At 39.2% G+C, this 21,351-nt stretch overlaps 1 protein-coding gene across 1 annotated transcript in view; it reads right to left on the reverse strand.

The window, feature by feature from the left end:
* The window catches only part of MAN1A2 (mannosidase alpha class 1A member 2), a 162,649-nt gene that overhangs the window by 123,251 nt on the left and 18,047 nt on the right, over positions 1–21,351 (reverse strand). The window contains exon 2 of the mRNA XM_009287096.2: positions 8,892–9,147. Within this exon, the coding sequence (XP_009285371.1) occupies positions 8,892–9,147 (256 nt within the window). The remainder of the gene's footprint in view (positions 1–8,891; positions 9,148–21,351) is intronic.

Here is a 21,351-nt window from a genome sequence, read left to right on the forward strand (position 1 = left end):
CTTTTTTTTTTTTTTTGGGGGGGGGGGGATATCTGTGGCTAGGAAAGGTAGACAGACAAATTAGTACCCCAATTGAGAGAAAGGCAGTTATAACCCAACCCTTTATTCATTCATAGGGGCAGCATTTAGCATGCAGGTAGCTCTAAACCAGGCACAGAACACATTGCAACTCATGCAGTCAAATAAGAAGATAAGAAGGTGTTCACAGCGACAGGTGCATGAGGAACAGAAGGTGGTATAAGGGGATTTAGGTCAAAAATCGATAGGAAACCATTAGTTTTGCTGCTTATAAAACAACGTGTTACTTCTCAACATTATTAGCAGCCTCTTGAGCATCATCCAGAGACCATGATGAAAATACATTTTAATCACTTCTCGGCACATTTCTAAAAGTATTTCCAAAATTGCCTCCACTGATATTGAACAAATTATCTTCCTACCTTCCCTTCTAAGAGGCAACATATTAGAAGTCGCATTTTAAAAGAGGATACACTGAAAGTTTTGCTGAAGGCCACGGTATGGTCACTGGCAAAAGAACTCAAGTCAGAACATCCCCAGCTTCCCAGCCAGGACCTTGTTCCTCACCTGTGCAAAGCATCCAAACTTAACAGCGACTCATTCTGCAGGTGTCAGATGTAGCAAGTGATCTTTAACTGTGGCCCCTATGCTCCCTGGATGCTCATTTCACAACAACTTTTGCTTAAATGTCTTTCTCCGCTTTTTCTTTTTACCAGAAGGCCATGACAAGCAGGAACAGAACCAAAATTTTGCTGCGTTGAAAACAACTTATCAGAAAGTAATAAGATCTCTCCTTGCTATCCCATCTCACTAAACATAACAGCATTTAAACTGCACAAGAAGCAAGCATGATGCAGCCAGCAGCTTCAGTCACTTCACAACTCTAGCTTATTTGTGTGAACACCACACCTCCTTTGAGCTGAATTAAAAAAAGGCTATGTATAATTAGCACTGCCTAATTACATGACTGTATCACAACAAATACAGAACAAGCAGTAGAACAAAAGCTCCAGAGAACTCAGATTTTCCAGCCTATCATTGAAACCTAGAACATAAAAACTATTTCACTCTTAGGTTAGTTTAACTGCACTTGTGTAACATTCTGGAGAAGCTTAGCCAACAAACATCATCCTATCACAGAATGGTTGCACTTGGAAGGGACCTCTGGAGGTCATCTAGTCCACCTCCCTGCTCAAGCAAGGTAATCTGGAGCAGGCTGCCCAGGTTCATGTCCAGTCATCTTATGAATATCTCCAAGGAGGGAGACTCCACAACCTATCTGGGCAACGAGCTCCAGTGCTTGGTCACCCTTCACAGTAGAAAAGGGTTTCCGATGTTCAGATGGAGCCTCCTGTGTTTCAGTTTGTGCCCTTTGCTTCTTGTCCTGTCACTGGGCACCACTGAAAAGAGCCTGGCTCTGTCCTCTTTGCACCCTCCCTTCAGGTATTTATATACATTGGTAAGATCCCCCTAAGCCTTCTCTTGTCCAGAACAAACAGTCCCAGCTTTCTCAGCCTTTCCTCAGATGAGAGATGCTCCAGTTCCTTAACCATCTTCGTGGCCCTTTGCTGGACTCTCTCCAGTACATCCATGTCTCTCTCATACTGGGGAGCCTAGAACTGGATACAACACTCCAGGTGTGGCCTCACCAGTGCTGAGTAGAGGGGAGGGATCACCTCCCTCTACCTGCTGACAACGCTTTGCCTCATGTAGCCCAGGATATTAGCCTTCTTTGCTGCAAGGGCATACTGCTGGGTCATGGTCAACTTGGTGTCCATCAGGATTCCAAAGTTCTTTTCTGCAAAGCTGCTTTCCAGATGGTTGACCTCCAGCATATATTGGTGCATGGGGTTGTTCCTCCCCAGGTGAGGGACTTTGCACTTCCCTTCACTGAACTGCATGACGTTCCTGTCAGCCCATTTCTCCAGCCTGCTGAGGTCCCTCTGGGTGGCAGCACGATGCTCTGGCATATCAGCCACTCCTCCCAGTTTTGTCGTCAGCAAACTTGCTGAGGGTATATTCTGTCCCATCATCCAGATCATTAATGAAGACGTTGAACAGGATCGGACCCAGTATTGACCCCTAGGGTACACCACTAGTTACTGGCCTTCAAATAGACTTCAAGCAACTGATCACCGCCCTCTAGGCCCAGCCATTCAGCCAATTTTCAACCCACCTCACTGCCTGCTTATCCAGCTCATACTTCATCAGCTTCTCTGTGAGGATTTTATGGGAGACAGTGCCAAAAGCCTTACCAAAGTCTAGGTAGACAACATCCACTGCTCACCCCTCATCTACAAAGCCAGTCATTTCATCATACAAGTTTATCAAGTGGCTTGCCCATGACTTCCCCTTTGTCAATCCATGCTGGCTACTCCCAATTACCTTCTTGTTCATGGGCCAGGGAATAGTTTCCAGGATTAGTTGCTCCATCACCTTCCCAGGGATAGAGTTAAGACTGACCAGCCTGTAGTTCCCTGGGTCCTCCTTCTTGAAGATAGGAATGACATTTGCTTTCCTCCAGTCTTTGGGCACTTCTCCCAATCACCATGATCATTCAAAGATTATCAAAAGGTCTTGCAACGACATTAGCCAGCTCCATCAGCACTTCTGGGTACATCTCATCATGGCCCATAGACTTATGCATGTACAGTTTGCTTAAGTATTCCTTCACCTGGTCCTTTTTCACTAAGGGTATGTCTTTCTTGCTCCAGACGTTCTCAGTGGTCACCAGGGCCTGGGATTCCTGAAGGCCAGTCTTATCAGTCCAGACTGAGGCAAAAAAAGAAACCTCAGCTTCTTCCATGTCTTATGTCACCAGGTTCCCTGCCTCATTCAGCAGCGGGCCCACATATTCTTTATTCTTCCTCTTGTCACCTGTGTACTTATAGAAGCCCTTCATGTTGCCTTTGACATCCTTTGCCAGATTCATTTGCAGTCAGGCTTTGGCTTTCCTAACCCCATCTCTGCAAGCTCAGACAGTATCTCTGTATTCCTCCCAGGTCAACTGTCCCTGTTTGCACCTTCTGTATGCTTCCTTTCTGTGTTTGAGTTTTGAAAGAGCTCCTGGCATTTTTGCCTGACTTCCTGCCCATTGGGATGGACCGCTCTTGAGCTTGGTGGAAGTGATCCTTCAATATTACCCAGCTTTCTTAGGCCCCTCTTCCCTCCAGGGCCTTATTCCAAGGGACTCTACCAAGCAGATCTTTGAAGAGGCCAAAGTCTGCTCTCCCAAAGTTGAAGGCTGTGAGCTTGTTTTTTGCCCTTCTCCCTCCTTTCAGGATCCTAGACTCCATTCTCTCATTGTCCCCACAGCCAAGGCTGCCTTTGAACTTCACACCCCCAACAAACCCCTCCTTCTTTGTGAGTATGAGGCTTAGCAGAGCACCTCTCCTTGTTGACTGCACTATCATTTGGAGGAACAAGTTGTCATCAACGCACTCCAGGAGGCTCTTGCATTGCTTATGCCCTGCTGTGTTGTGCCTCCAGCAGATACTGCGTTGCCTGACATCCCCCATGAAGACCAGGGCCTGCAAACATGACGCTGCTCCAATCTGTCTGTAGAGCACCTCATCCACTTGTTATTCCTGGTCAGGCGGGCTATAGCAGACACACACTATAATGTCACCTGTACCAGTCTGCTCTTCAATCCTTACCCATAAGCTCTCGTTGGTTCTTCATCCATCCCCAGGCAGAGCTCCAGGCACTCCAGCTGCTCTCTCACATAAAAGGCAACTTCACCCCCTCATTTTCCTGGCCCAGCCTTCTTAAAGAGTCTGTATCCCTCTAATGCAACACTCCAGTTATGCAAGTCATCCCACCACACCTCCATGATCCCAACAAGATGGCAGCCCTGCAAACGCACACAGATCTCAGACTCGTCATGTTTAGTCCCCATGCCGCATGCATTATTGTACGTGCACTTCAGAGAGGTACCCTGGCATGCTGATTTCCCAGAAAGGGTTTTAGGGATTTCTCCATAACGGTGCCTTATAGGCACTTCCTTGCTTATATGCAAATGCTAGAGGTGACCCTGCCTAAGCCCTGTTTTGCTGATTTTGTGATCCCTTTCTGTCACATCACCACAGGCCCTTTGCTCGTCCACCCTGTCAGTCACTCCCTCACAGGGCTGCTGGTTAGTCTCTCCATCCCCCATCATTCCTAGTTCAAAGCCCTCCTTAGGAAGTCAGCCATCCTGCTGGCAAAGATGCCTTTGTCCTGCCTTAGTGAGGTGGATCCCATCTCTCCCAGGCAGACCCTGCAAACAGGGTCCCATGGTTGTAGAACCCAAAACCCTGCTGCCAACACAAGCTCCACAACCAACTGCTGATGTGCATTGCCAGTGCCCTCCTCCTCAGACCCTTTCCCCTTACTGACAGGATCAATGAGACCACTACCCAGGCCCCCGGGTCACTGGCAATCGCCCCCAGAGCTCTGTAGTCAGTACAAATGCAAAAACCATACTCTATGTAATACAACACATACTGACTTGTATGTAAAACTTATACATCCATAATTTCAATGCTTCTCAGACCTCCGGACTTTAACAATCCAAGACCTCAAAATAAACATTTAAATGTTTAGAACAAGGTATATATAAAAAAATATGCTGCATGGGATTAGTACTATTATTGTACTAATTACTATAGTACTAAGTACTATTAAATACTCTATTTTAATGAGTATCTGAAATGAAAGCTGGCGGTAATACTGTGAAATCTTAGGCTTAAATGAAAGAAAACCTGAACCCTGAGCAGGGTGAAAAGAAAGTTTTCCTTATTTGACTGGGTAAAATTTAACTCCTCAAGGAAACAAAACTCATTTAAATAAAGAAAAGCACTATCAGTAATGATTACACTTAAGCTGCAGAAAAACATCAGTATTCTGAACACTATTTAAAGGACATAATAATGGAAATTAAGTGCCAAAAATTCTTAGTGCTCATGCAATTTATACCTAGTTTAACTTGAAAAGGAAGCCAATGACTTCCAAAAGATGAGTTTTGTTCGTAATTTCTTTGCATTAACCACAATAAAAAGACACATCTTAAATTCTTTTTGGAAAATTATACAAATTACATCTACCCTCTTATAAAACCATTTTCTCATCTTTTACTTAGTATGAAAAAAAATCACTAAAATATTAATACAAAGCTAAAGTGTAGCAGCAAGAATAATTCAGATGTGTTTATTCTTAAAACACTAGTTAATTAAAAACTATAGCATTTTTTAAAAACCAGATAAACAAGCTAATATTCTAGAGAAGTGCTACAAAGCATGTAAGATAAGCAGGTGGAAAACCTTTACTTAAAGTTGTTACTGTGCATCTAAAATAATCAGCCAACTCATAAATAGTCCTTATTGAAATAACTGAATTAACAGCTTTTTAGAATAATACAGACAAATTATACAATTCTGTGAATTAGTTACAATTGAGAATACAATGTAACACTAAATATAAATATCAGAACCAAAGACAAAAACAAAACCAAGAGATGCAGATTCTGCTCCTGGTTTATTCTATGACCTTAAGAAGCCTCTCTCACTGTGCTCAGATTTTTTTTTTAAATCAAAATATGTATTTTTAAGATATTTAAGTTCTTTAAAATTTAAGTACTGCAAAACCACTTTTTATACAAAGATCTGTTAAAAAAGACTTCACCAAGTTGTTCTTTAGAAAGAAAAAGTAGTAATAAATTTTCTTTAAAAATGATAGAAACGAGATCCCCATTTGAAAGTTTTCCAGTCTTTCTCCCAATTGTCAAGAGCCACGTGCATGCTACAACATGTAGTCCAATTCTACAGTTTTTTACCATTTGATACTAGGCAAAATCAGCTGTATAAATTCACTCATTTTGTGAATTTAAGCAGTCTAAAGCTGTTCCGAGAGAGTCAAGTGCCTCAAATATGCATCAGGACCCTTCAAAGTACACCAAGGCATTAACCAAATGCCTTCTCAGGACCACATGGAATTCTAAAGCCGGATATGCAGCATCCAAAGAGCTAGGAGCTTCCCTGTGCTATTTTTTTTGGTCTCGATCCAGGTAACCATAATGTCTTGCATGTCAGAAATGCTACATAAGCTAGGTGTAGATCTATGTTAGAGACATTGTCTCCTAGAATTTAGGGGTTTTTTGCTAAGTCTCTCTCTCATCTACAAAGAATCATAAAATAGTTTGGGTTGGAAGGGACCTTTAAAGGCCATCTAGTCCAACCCCCCTGCTGTGGGCAGAGACATCTTCGACTAGATCAGGTTTTGTAGACTATTTGTATTAGTCTACACTAGTTACAAAAACCAATGAGAGAAGACCTCAGCAACTATCATAGCATATTTCAAAATGCACTTTGCATCTCTGGAATTGCTGCAGCCTTCTGCGATACATCTGATGCTGTCAAAAAACAGGTTTCAGGCAAAATATTATTCATCTGACACTGTTGATATATGTTTTATCTCAGGCACATTATATTCATTGCAACATAGGAGATGCCAAAATCCAGAAGCAGACACAGAGGCCAAACAAAAATGACAATGCACCAACAATGGGTTCTTCAGCATTATCATTTGTCCATTCTCACTAGCAGACCTTCCACTCCTGTATTCTACCCCTTCATACATCTAGCTGTAGAAGTGATGATCTGCTGCCCTACATTAAAGAATTTAAAAATTCTGGAGGTTGCCTGATAGCTACAGTACTAACAAGACTGACTCAATTAAGGCAATTCACACAACAAAAGACAGAAAGTTCAATCCTGCTAGTATGATCCTGGACTGTTCAAACACAGTGACCACACTGTTGAAGACTGTTCAGTACAAAGGTATCATTATCCTAACTGAAGTACTTACCCACCTAATACGTAGTCCCATAAAATCTTTGGTCTGACTGAAAAGCTACACTTCAGAAACCACAATAGGAGCTATTAACAAGTTATGCAATAAAAAAACCAGCTTGTCAGTTTGATTCACATGTAGGCTGATCACCATAAAAAGGAGTAAGCCTTTCACAGCATGAGATTCGTGGCAACTGCAGCTAAGGATCACCAGAGCTATTAGTTAAACTACACTGGATTCCTTACTCACAAATTGCTATACCTTCAGGTTTAGATCAGCAAGAATTGTCCGAACTTTACTACTTATCCATGTCACCAAGAAAATTGCCGTTCTGAATTAACCTATAGCTTTTCATCTCCTCTCATAGTCTACACTCTGACTAAACAACCTCAGAAATGCAAATACTAATTTTCAACCCTCCCTCCAATTCCAGGCTTGATCTATAGGAACTTTAGTTGATTATTTCTTCCAGCTAGTTCTTCATTGTTAGCCGTGCTCAGTACTTTCACATTACTTGGTCAACTCAATTTTATTCTACCCATTAAATCCATCAGTGGCAAACTCAAAGGAATTTAAATACAGTAAACTGAAGTTAAAAATTAAGAAGTGTTGACAACTACGTGACCATACCATTCACCATTCATCTTCACCCTTCAGAAGACATTTTGAAAGGCAAGATTCTCTGTATATTCTCACTGAAAATGTTTGAGGACACAGTTTTGAAAAGCAGTAGAGCCTTCTGAAAACCACAATTCAGTGCTGTCTTTTGGGAAACAGCCCTAACCAAGCAGGATCAAGGAGGTCCAATACTCCACACACAACTTCTCAGTCAAAAGTGCTTCTGCAGTGGTCACTAACAGAATAGGCGCACCTCCTCGGGAAGGATTTGCTACTTGAGATTCAAATCGTGATACAGCTCCATGCTGTATCACTCATGTATCGTAAGCAGTTGTTCATTATTTGATAAGAGTGGATTTCATCTAGTCATCATTAATATTCAAAGTAAAATTCCAACTTGGGTGATCTACTCACAGCATGGCAACATACTCCAGCTGCAACTCCTCCCTATTACGAGGACAGGTGTATGACTGACTTGTTTTTGTTTTATGAGCTAACTAAACTCAGATTACAATTTAAAAGAAGATTTAGCTGATGTAACTACTAAGTGCTGTAGTCCTGGATGTTCTTTAATCACAGAGCCTGTGTTTGTCTACCTCTGGCCTGAACCATTCTTGCTTGCTAACCCGATTTTTAGGCATAAAACTAATCAGATTGCAGGAAAGAAAAAGAAAAAGAAGGCTGTACAATGTTTCTGCCATAATAATTAGAAGTACAGACTCAGAAAAATGCCTGGCGATAATCATAGGAAGTTGGCATTGCCAGGGCAAAAGAGGGCAATGAATCTCACAGCCAACCAGGAGTGCAAAGGGTAAGACCAGAAACAGCAATTCCCATAGCATAACCTGCCACAGAACCAAAAGTCTAAGCCAACATCTTAGTTTGAATGTTTTACAGGTAAATGAGGCAATCTACTTAAACTTCTAGTTTTTTAGACCCATTTAAAACTTATTTTGAAAAGCATGTGATAATTTGATAATTTGGAAATTTTAGCAGCAGGTCATTTTTTCCCCACTATCTTTTCAATCCACTTTATAAACATTTAAAAATATCTTGTGACACACTAACATATCCCATTCTTTGAATGGAACCTAACAAAGTCCTCTGCTTTAAAGATGCACTTGTTGCTGTTCCATGTCTTAATGACAAACTCACTTTGAACCCACACCACTGAGTTGAAGCAATCCTTAAAATCATTTTTAAGTTGTTATCCAGCAAAATATTAACACTCCAACACCAGGAAAAAACATGCAATAATGCTGATGTTCATTAATACTTGATGTGCACTTTAAGCTTACTGTTTATTAAAAAGATCTGTAGTCCTGTTTTTCTTTTCTTTTTAATATAAAATAACAGCAACTAAACACCATATAAATAACTGCTATCAGATACAAGAATGGGTAGGACCACATCATCATCATCTTTACCTCTTTAATTTTGTTCCTCTTCTCTCGGATATCCGGGTCTGATGGTTCTCCACTGTTTATCCCTATAAGATTTGGTAAAGGAACAGGGGGCAGTGGCTTGCTGTCTTTCTTTTTCAACTCTTGCACTACTTTGTTCTTTTCTGTCTGAATCTCAGCTTGAATCTCATCACGTGATTTCTTCAATTTCTCCTTAGCCTCTTCCAGAGCCTTTTCATGATCTGCTCGGATCTTATTTCTCAGACGTTCCTCTTCTTCTCTAGAGACACAAATGCTAGTCAGCATCTCATTACTAAAAACACATTGCTTATAAATAAATGGCAGCTTCAAAACAGAAGCCACATCCCAAGTTGGTTTACTCTAAGTAATTCTAATGATTCAGACAAGTTTACTGAATTACGTTAGTGCACAATCCTACACTATTTTTGCTGTGAACCCTAAAAGAACAGCGCACACATCAGCAACACTATTGTAGAAAAGTGTATCATAGGGGTTTTCTAGGTTATATCTCAGCACCTTTGCTTGTCTACTCAAAAATTTAGAGAGGAAGAGCCCTACATTCTGTACTTCAACTACAGGACACGTGCAGAGGTACATCCAGCAATCACTCAGTTTAAAAAAAAAAAGCAGAAGGGCTCTTCCTTGCCTTCTGCACAATAAATACATCATACACAACTTGTGAAGATCTGAAGTAACCAGGAAAAAAAAAATCACAGCCACTCTTTTTATTAACAATGAGGTGTGACCTGCAAGAGCTGCAAACCCCACCACAGCATGTTTTGTCTTGAATTCAGAACTCATTGTTCCAATCAGTACGGTCCATAAACCTCACAAATTAAATGCAGAGTTAATTATAAAGCGATTTAGGAACATAAGAGCTTTTGAAAGCATGATTTGGAAACTCACTGTCAACAAAACCAACATCATCTTGGTTCTAAGCACAATCTTCCATCATGATCTTTAACGATCAGTGAAAGTTTTGAGATTCACACACAAAATTAGGAGTGCTGTTTTAAAGCCTGGGTTACACAAGAGGTTATTCTAACAGACAAAAAATGGCCTGTTCCAGTCCTAAAATATTTCAAGGCATCAGAAACATACACATCAGACTCAATATAACACAACCTTTTCAAGCTTCTTTAAAATATAGAGCTGCTCAATGACTAATGTATGCCAAAATAGTTGTAGGATTTAAAACATGCACTAGTTACAAAAAAAACCACACAAACCAAACCAACCCCACATCCCACTAATGTAAGCCAAAATAGTTGTAGGGATTTAAAACATGCAAAAAAAACCACACAAACCAAACCAACCCCACACTCCCTCCCTGTTTCCTCCTCCAGACAAAAATACTTTTTCAAAGACCATTAAGGAGAAGACAGTGCATAATGGAAAAGAAAGGCAAGCAGCAAGCCACGTAAGAAATATCAAGCTTGGCCTAACTGCTTTTCGGAGGAATTGAGCCACTTGACCCATACCACATTTTTTTTTCAGTATACTGAAAACGGACCAATGAAAAGGAGCAACCACCATTTGCTATGTGAGAATTAGAATAGAAAAGTTCAGTTGAAAGGGACCTACAGCGATCATCTAATCCAACAGTAATTAAAGACCAATGCAAAGTTTACAGAAAAAAATAAACACAAGATTGACAACTGTTAACCAAACTGACAACAAAAATAGGAATGTATCTACATATTTAAATTGGGATATTTTTCCTGCAAAGGTTATTAAAAATATTTGACAAAGTCTACGATAAACCAATAATGTTTCCAGAGATTCAAACAAATTTTAAGTAACTCGCTGGGGTGCTGTGTTGGAATATTTGGGGATATGGACAGATCTTACCGAGCTTTGCAAGTATAATAGAACTGTTTTTACTAATCTCACAGATCAAGTCATGTCTATTATAGAGCACTGCTTCACCTTTACAAAAAAAGGTCAAAGAATGAAGCTAATAATGAATAACTTGCATTAGTATCGGAGCAATCCCACCAGACTGGTCCATTTTGTGCAGGGTTTGTGACTGTTAAAAATCAGTTCTCCTTAGGCAGAGGACTGCAAATCAAAGCGCAATAAATGAAGCTTTTAGTTCCAGAAATTCACAGTTCAAACCCCCAGTGCACTAGCCCTGACTGCTATCTCAAACATCCAGTATTTTAAGTTAAAATTTATACACCTCTTTGCTCCAGTCTTCAGCTTGGGCTCAAAAGCTCAAATAGAGACTTTTTTTTAGGCACACATTTTATTCTCAATTTGACAGAGCCTGACATCACTTGATGTCATCCAGAAAATAACTTCCCAGTTTACAGGCCAATGTGCATAGCATGCAGGGGCAAAACCATGGTACCATAACATAAATTATCTCAGCAAAATGAATTGTTACACAAAGAGTGTTTTATTAGCCCTTACATTTTTCTTAAGTGTATTAGGTTTGCATTAAAAAAAAATTATAGTAGCATTATTACTTTTCAGTATTTCAGCACCAGAAATACAATGCAATGTTTTAACAGATGCACTCACTGAAAGGCATTCAAACTGAAGTTCTTCAGCCACTTTTCTCAATATGACTCACGTCACATCCATATTTCTCCCAAACAATAAAAAGTGAAGGACTGAGCTCCTTACTTTGACTATCAAATCCAAGCTCATTAACACTGTTGAACAGTAACAGTCCTTCTTTCCCTCAACTGTAGAGCAAAGAAACAGTTTTCAAAGTGGCAAAAGACTAGCCTAAAGTGAGAAAATACAGGTAATACCATTTACAATAACTTTTATTTCTACTATGACCCATTTACGGGGGGAAATAACTTTCTTGTATTCCTGTAAAAGTTACTCACATTCTATTGTGGCAGCAATGTGCTCAATTCAGTAACAAAAGCAGCTGAAAATTTCTATCAACTGAAAGATGTAAAACTGTGGATCTGTAGTCTGGAAAGCTTTTCCAAGGCTAGCAGAGGACTACGTAAAATGCAGCTAGAGAGAATGAGGTTGCCAGAACGAGACATCATTCCCCACAGTCATGTTCTCACCAAGAGACAGCACGCTGTACAGGAGCCAAAGAGGTGGCTTACAGAGAATGAGAAATAGGAAGTGCTACTGAACATTTAAGAATCAAAATACTTCAGTGTGCGGATAATGTATTTTGGAAGTACGTTTCTCATTTTCAAAACTCAGTTTCTGGAGGCAAGTGACAGTCTTTACCTTCTGACTAGATCTACTAACATTTTGCTAACGGATACTGAAATTCTTTTTGCAAAGGTTCAACCATCACTGAAAAACCTGAATTTTTCAGAAAAACAGGGTAACAATGTATCTCAGACCTTAATAAAAAGATGTTCAAGGTATAGTCACATTAACCTAATTTGAAGAGGATGCTTTACAATCAGTGTGCTTTATTCCTAAATAGAAATGTTTTTGGTAAAACCCACGGTTAACATGCATGTCCCCAAATATGATCCCCCGTGTGAAAAGATTAATGATGTTTGAGTAGTTATAGTGAGTCTGACTCACTAAAATGAGTCACTGGTGATGTGCTTTGTGCACCTTCACTATTTTCTACCATCAAGATCAAGTGCCATGAAGATTTTGCCTTTACCTTTCCTTTAAATTTTCAGTCTCAAGTGCTGCATACAACAGTAACAATAAAAGCTCCATCACTCTACCAACTTCATCTATTTCTAGATTCAAACTGCATGAAACAGCCATAAATTGGAAAACAAGTTTTGAACTCACGTCTGTTTACACTGCAGGAACCACTATATAAACATACAAAAGCTGTTGATTTCTACAGCACTATAATCCAATTAGAGTCATTAAGGAGGTTTGAATGACAGTCTACTTTCTTTCAGTCACTCAGCAGAATACCTAAGTGTTTGAAGAAAATACACAGAGACTCAATAGAGATGAAAAATTCTACTGCTAACTGTATGATCAGCTCCAAGTCTTCCAGGAAGTGACATTTTGAGACAAACATAAGAAAACAGTAAGATGAAGAGAAAGGTCAACAGGTATTTGCGGGAGTTTACAGGAGATACTACAAGAGCTTCTTCTGCAGACAGATATTCTCTATGCAATTACCAATGATGGACAGCATGAGCTACAAGAAATGTCATATTCTACGTTCCAGCTGAAGACATTTTACCGAATATAATCAGGTATATGACCCTAATGGAAGAAAAATCACACCCCTAAATACCAATACCACATGTTTCTTCTGAGTTCTTAAGCAACAAGAACTAAGTGAAAATACAGAATAAAGTTAAGAGAATGAGAACATTGGAAATGTGTGAGCAGCTGACGCCCCCCCCCAAGTCACACCCAAACACCAACAACCTCCCCATCCAGCATAAGAAAGAGTCAGCAATGGTTTAATGCGTGTAGATAGCACTACATTCAAATACTCAGAGTTAAAGAAAAGAAACCTCAGAAAGGATCAATCTAAAAATATAAGATTGGAAAGAATCCCAGCATAAACACATATACCAAAATGTGTCAAACAGCTTCCCTATCCAACTATCCACCCCACCCCCCCGGCTTCTAGGCAACATAAGCAAACTCTTAAAATATAGAGTATTTTGAGTAAATCTTCAAAAACCTTACCTAATAGAAAGCTGCTGCTTCCTTCTAGTCACCCCAACAGCTTATTCTAAAGTGTCAAGACAGAGGTTCAAGTACCATGAAACTACAGCAGTAGCTACTTTAAAACAAGCAATATTATTAAAAGAATCTGTGATTAGACTATTTTTGCCAGCAAGAACCATAAATAGACCTAATAATTAGAATCTGAAACTAGAAACAGGTGCAAGTTTTTTAAACCACTGTAATTAACTATTGCAGCTGCTTGTGCAGGAACACTGTACATCCTCAAAGCATCCACGAGCTGTCTAAATGTCATTCAGAAAAGACCACAAATTATAACGCTTGATAACCGAATCACTAACCGAAACTTAATGTGCTTTAATTATGCACGCAGTAGTGAGCATTCTGAACTTAACAGCTACTAAGGCCTCACTTGCCAAGACAATGACTTTTAACGTCTCTCCTATCTGCTGTGACAGCAACAGGCTCTTAGAAACTGAATTGCAAAAAACCAAAAATGCTTTCAAACTTCTTCATAAGAAGTCTTCAAAAGAAGAAATAGAAATTAGAATGGAGTCAAGAAAAGAAAACTGGCCACCAGCAACTGTTCTCTCACACTAGAAAGCAGAGCACTGGGTCACTATAGCAAAAGGACAACCAGTTTATTATCATTTGGATTTTCAACAGATGGATAGACAAGAACCTTTAAAGCACATAAATATTTGTGTAAGTCTGTCATCCACAAACAAACCCCTGTTTGGAAATTCTGAACTTTTACCCTTTTGTCAAGCTTAATCATAGAATCATTAAGGTTGGAAAAGACCTCTAAGATCATCGAGTCCAACCATCAACCCAACACCACCATGTCCACTAAACCATGTCCCTAAGCGCCTCATCTACATGTCTTTTAAATACCTCCACAGATGGTGACTCAACCACTTCCCTGGGCAGCCTGTTCCAATGTTTAACCACTCTTTCAGTACAGAAATTTTTCCTCACGTCCAATCTAAACCTCCCCTGCCGCAACTTGAGGCCATTTCCTCTCGTCCTATCGCTAGTTACTTGGGAGAAGAATCTTCAGAGAGAAATCTTCAACCAGAGGCTACTTTCAGAGACGTAGTGCAACAGAGACAGGCACTAATTTAAAAAAAAAAAAACAAACCACACCTAACTTTGAGAGTCAGTGCCTAAAAAAAACATTTCACATGTTAACTACAAAAGTTGTTTTTCCCTCCAATCTTGCAGCATACACGATTTTCTAACATCCACACATATTACAACCCCATCATGTTCTCCTAGTATATAGAGAATATACATTCATGACACAAGGACACTGGAGATATATATACTGCCCCTCATTGCCCAGGAAATTAACCCAAATTGCAGATTCCTTGAGTGGTTTCTTTTAGACAAAGGTGACAGTAGAATTTATTTCTAGCAAGTGGTTAGATTTGCATGTGACATGAGTACTGCTCCTCAAACAAAAGGAACATGAGACAGAGTCCTTATTCAAGTCCTCTTATCCCTCTCCATCCAGTTTCAGAAGTTTTTTCCTCTTGCTGTCACACTTCCCCTTGACCTTTTTCACATTCCTATTTCCTGCCTTCCTTTACTATTATCTGTACCAACTTAGGCTCCGCTAGCTTGCTTCCTTGGTCTTCTACAAAGGCATCGCCGCCACTCTGAACACCAGTCCTCCTCACTTTCATCATTCAATTTCTTTGGACCACGCTAGGGAGATGACAGAATTAACTCACTGACACAGGCACTCTCCTTTAATCCTAAATACCCCCTCTTAAATTCCATGTAGACTTCCTTTAAACAAAACTTCCCTCCACTTCTATGCAATAAATGATGTCCCTAATTGATCTCTTTTGCAGCCAAATCTTAGACCAAGAATCTGGGCCTTCAGCCACCTTCATCACTGCTCTCACAAACTCTTATCTCTATGATGGAAGCTCACAGATCCTCTTTCAGATCTGCTCTCTTGTCTAAACCAAAACCTCAGTCTCTGACATTGCTTTGTAGATAGCCGTGTGTCACCTTCAAGCCATATGAACTGTAACAACTTTTATCTTCCTCCCACATCTTTTGTTCAGCAGTGGAACCTTCTCCATTGCCCACGTTGCCAGTGTCCAGGCATTCTTCCCACTTCCTAGAACTTGACTACTCCTAAACTTTTCTGCTTAGTTTCCATGTATTTTAAATGCAGTCTGTCTTAACCCATACAGTTAGAAACCCCCAGAGTTTGATGTTGTTCTGTTCATCCAGCAATTCTGTTAGGAAAACAATCCACTTAACTACTTGCATCCTTACATTGCCTTTCTGTATTTTTTTCCTGCAAAAACTAATTCATTGTATGTATTTTTCTAGGCCCAAAGGAAAGAAAACATGGCCACTTCTAGATGTCTTATATGTTAAATTCACAGATTTCCATGCTGATCGTTAAAGGCCACTGCTGCTTGTTAGTCCTGTATCTGTCTCTACCCAATTGTTTTCCTTTGTCTTGTAATTTAGGTAAGGCCTTTGGAAGCAGCTCTGGAATGAGGACAAGCAAAATCCTTGGGGAATACATTTAGAGAGAATTTCAAAAACACAGATTGAATGGGCACACAGAACTTGCAGAAGGGAGTGGAGAGTTGAAGCACATCCCTTATGCATGAAGAGCAAGCCCTCTGCAAAACTGAAAGCCAAAAAATTCCATAGTATTGCTAGGTATCTTTTGTAAGATTTTGGAACATAGCCAGAATCTTCATAAATCATCATAAGGTAATACATCCAATTAAATATTTCATTAATAAAGTGCATTAACATATAAGACATTTCTTGTTTTCTTTCACAACGATAAGAAAAAGTACAAAACATACCTTCCAGTTAAGAACAAAACAGTAGAGATTCCACTAACAAATGTAGAACATGTATAACTTTTGAAGGAGAAAAAAAAAAAAAGACATGCAGGCAAGAGGTCATCCTTCGGGAATTATTTTCTTCCTACGTTATGAACGTTAACACGAACAGAACTGGGAAAATTTATCTTGAGATTCTGTCAAGTGCTGTGACCATTAGCAAAGGCATTTGTTCCTCACCTGTCTACAGCAGCCATGCAATCATCAACTCAAAAAAGGAGGAGGGTGCCAAGCTCAAGGCAATGGCTTTCTTGGGACCTGAAAGCACTGTCATAGCTGGTACAGTCAACTTAAGTTTTACTAGTGAAGAAAGGTAGATGTTTTCTACAAACACTCCAACAGTTGCGTTCATATTAGCAGCCAGGCATTTGTCAATGCTAAGAAGGGTCACCAGAGACTGCGTAAGCATTTTAAGCTTACATGAAACAGATTTTCAGAAGAATCAGACCAACTATTTCAGGGAGAAATATGATACTTCTTTTTAAGACTACAACAGCAATGAATGCAACTTTCATTAGTGAGGAGCAAATAAAAAAAATATGAACTACACAACGCTTTACACAAGTTTTCAACTACATATAAGCAAACTCATTCAGTTTTTAGTGTCTTAATGTCATCCAGGTACGAAAACACTCTATTAAGAAAAGCAATAGATGCATAAAGTTCAACAATGTAGAGTTTTCAATCACTACAGCTCTATCAAACACATCTCATTTAGATCCTTTCTGCTTATACGATGTAAAAGAGAATACAATTAGATTTGCCTCAAGACACTAACATATAATCAGAAGTAGGCATTATTTCAGAATTTTTGCTGATTAAAGAAACTTCATTTAACAGCTGCAGCTAATTACTTCTGTGAAGAATATTAAGCCTCTGCAGAACAAGGTATTAAATCTGATTGTTAAAGCACTTACAATGCTAATATAGAGGAAAAAAATTATTTTATTTTTAGGAATCAATCTTACTTCTAAAAAAGGACACTGAAAAGCCTAAGTCTTACTAATAGTTTATGAAATTTAGGATCCCTTCATGTTTTATCAAGAAACCTGAATGAGAAGAATGTTGCTACCCGCTCTGTGTAAAAGGATTTTAAATAGCTTCCTGTCTCCCAGCACCATACTGATGGAGGATCAGATCTTCCTTTCCAATTAGTACCCCGATGAGACAGATTTTATTTTTTTTTTAAAGTAATAAAGATGGAAGAACTTTACAAGAAGCAGGAGTGAAAAATACATATAGACTATAGGAATAAGAAACAGAAAAAGAAATCAGTACTGAACAAGAGAATTGAGTAGGATAAAAAGTTAGAAATGAGCAAGATAGTAAGGACAAACATCTGGAAATGGAGAGTTTATTTTGATGCAGGATTCAAACAGCACCAAAAAATAGTAGGATAATTTTAATTCAAAACTGTAGAAGCCTACTGCAGTTAACAATGTCAAACCACAGAATTTTCTACTCTAAATCACCCTAGGTAGCTGGAAACATGGCTGTTGTACAAGTTTAGAGATATATATATATAGCAATGTATCAGGTTATTTACACTTTACTCACCACAGTCAAGTCTAGGACAGTATGGACAAACATCTTGCATGCTATATTATTTATTGATACAAAAGACAGTTTGATCAAGGCAGAATAATACATAGCTGGTCCTGTGATACTGAGAAAGCAATTACACAGAACTGGGTTCTCAGGCAAGAGCAGTGCATCATCTTTGCTTCTTATTAAAGAAGGCATCTTTACAATTAAGCACATTTACATATAGGACAAAGCAGTCCTGCTGATGTTGATGGCACAGATCAGGTACTGAAGCATACGCTCAGGCAGAAGTAAAAGTAACCAGAGCACTCCCATTACACAGCATCAAGCTCTTTAATAGTATGTCCAGTGCTGCCAAAAACTTAAGTTTTCAATAGTGAAGGAAAAAACAAAACAAAACAACAACCAGACAAGCCCAGCAACACAAGCCAGGAAGGAAAATAAGAGTGGTGCATTCTATGATTTGGCATAGACCACAAAAGTTGCTGCAGAGTCTGAAGCATTACTGTATTTTCCATACCACTCGAAGCTCACCTTTTTCAGAGGTCATCATGCTACAATCTTTACAAAAGTTGTTTATTTTTCTTTATTCCATACAAAATTAAATGCATACACTCGTTTTTCACAATGATAAAAACAAACCTGCTTTGATGGCAACTTTTTCCCAGGAAAACCAGTCCTACTTAAGCTGCCCAATATTAAACAGAATCCTAAAATTAGGCAGATTTAGATGGCTCATTTTAGATTCAAAAAATAGATTCAAATAGCTGAGAACCAAGAAGATTACAGGTTTCTGCTACACCTTAATTCTCACCCTTTTGAACACACGAAGAGTCACATTAAAGTTGCATGTACAAGTGTAGAACTTGCACTTCCTACATGCAAGAACATGCACTTGCAGAACGTGCACTTCCTATGCTATTTAACATTTTAACATTCTCTGGAGTGAAAAGTTTGTGGTTTCTTTTAAATATAATTCTTACATAATTTTTTACCTAAAGGAAATGAATCACGGGTTCCTTTTTGTACAACACCAGCAACAGTTTCAGTATATGCTCTATGGAAGCTTGCACTACAGTACTGACTTGCTACTCCTTCACCCTCTGTACTAGCTACATTGCCTGACAGTTCTGCTAAGGCAGGATGCTGGGTTCATAACCTTAGATTGTATAGGCATTTTGGGAGGAGATGGGGACAGAAACAAGAGTGAAGTGACAACAAAGGAACTCCAATCATATGTGCATTACACACAGCATCCTTGCTCTCCCTTCTTTCCTGACCTTCTTTTAAGCTGCCATATTAAACAGAATCCTAAAATTAGGCAGATTTAGATGGCTCATTTTAGATTCAAAAAATAGATTCAAATAGCTGAGAACCAAGAAGATTACAGGTTTCTGCTACACCTTAATTCTCACCCTTTTGAACACACGAAGAGTCACATTAAAGTTGCATGTACAAGTGCAGAACTTGCACTTCCTACATGCAAGAACATGCACTTGCAGAACGTGCACTTCCTATGCTATTTAACATTTTAACATTCTCTGGAGTGAAAAGTTTGTGGTTTCTTTTAAATATAATTCTTACATAATTTTTTACCTAAAGGAAATGAATCACGGGTTCCTTTTTGTACAACACCAGCAACAGTTTCAGTATATGCTCTATGGAAGCTTGCACTACAGTACTGACTTGCTACTCCTTCACCCTCTGTACTAGCTACATTGCCTGACAGTTCTGCTAAGGCAGGATGCTGGGTTCATAACCTTAGATTGTATAGGCATTTTGGGAGGAGATGGGGACAGAAACAAGAGTGAAGTGACAACAAAGGAACTCCAATCATATGTGCATTACACACAGCATCCTTGCTCTCCCTTCTTTCCTGACCTTCTTTGCCCCCAGAATTACAAATCCCCCCTTTCGCACATGATACTCCCAGAGGAGGAAAAAAGTTCCTGGAGGCATGCAGAAAATCTTCAGAAGTGATTGAGAGGACCCAAATAGCCTCCAGAAATTGAACAAGTTTTAAGTAGGGGCCTTAGCCAGCTGAGAAATTCCTTTTCCTTCTGTATACTCACATGGTAAAAAAGGAATTTCTTAGCACATATATCAATTATAGCATGCTCTCATTCAGGTAATTTAGCCTAATAACAGAACGTGCAATATTAGTTTGACTAATAAGCTCTGAAGAATTTCCTAACATTTCACCTGAGATACAGGAACAACAATATATGAGAGAACACTTAAGCAAAAGAGAAACAGGATTTTACCTGTTTACCTTCACAAGATATAGCGTGAAAACACTCCTCCAGCAGATATGGCTTGCTGAAATCACTATGTAAGAATGTCACAGAGAAAGCTGCATTAATTCCTTGCAATGGGAAGTGCTAAATATAAAAATATTATACTTAATATACAGGACAGCCTCACTCTTCACATGTGGTAGGACAGATGACACTACTGTGACATTCCACATGGACATTAGCTCATTCTAAAATGAAAGAAAAGAGGGGACATACTTGAAAAGAATTTGCCAAAAAAATCCACCAAAAAAACCACACTAAACATGTGAGTCTAGGAAGAACAATAGTAGAAAGAAGATAACTCCTGGTCTACTGTTGTTTTGAAAAAAAGACCAAGCAAACCATAAAACGGACCAAGAAAACTTTGCTTGTTAACTGTGTTGCTTGAAAACACCTCTGTTAACCCACTTTCATATAGTTAACTTGATTTGATTTTGTTAATAACAGGTTTTATTCAGTTTCAAATAACAATCAGAAAAAAATTAATCACACCAACTGTGAGCAGTAATATTTGGCTGACTTTGAAAGTGTCAAGCAAGTAACCTTAAGAACAGAGCTCAGGACACCAGAAAGGAAAAATAGGGTGCCAAAAGACATTTGCTGTATAGAATTGTGTTTGGGGGTAGGGGGTTGTTCTTTAAGGAAACTAAGAAACAGCAGTCACTAAAAATTATGACAATCATTTGAACATCCCAGTGATTCAAAATGGCAAGGTTGGAGCTTTACATCCGTAAGAAACTCTACCATTTGAGCAATAGAGGATGACAGCCTCCTGCTATCAGTTACTATGTAGGTCAACATCAGAGGAAGAGAAAAATACCTTGACAGGGTTTCACACGTATCAGCTTGCAGCAGAAAGAGGAGGAAAAAAAAAAAAGAGACTCCAGCTAGAGTTTCACATTATATTTAAGCTGATTAATACCTAGCTACTGCCACTCAACCTTGCACCAGCTCTGGCACTTGTCAGTGGCTGGTGAACTGATCGAGGGTCTTAACACAGTAGACTATCTGGGGGCTTGGTAGTGCTCTCCTAGACACTTGTTTGTTCTGAGTTTTTTTGCACAGGGTTAGCTCCCTGAATTAGCTGATGGTGGGATCAGATGACAGCCAAAGCTAACAAAGAAGCAGGAG

Source organism: Aptenodytes forsteri, unplaced genomic scaffold (assembly GCF_000699145.1).
Source record: "Aptenodytes forsteri isolate BGI_AS27 unplaced genomic scaffold, ASM69914v1 Scaffold216, whole genome shotgun sequence".
NCBI lineage: Eukaryota > Metazoa > Chordata > Aves > Sphenisciformes > Spheniscidae > Aptenodytes > Aptenodytes forsteri.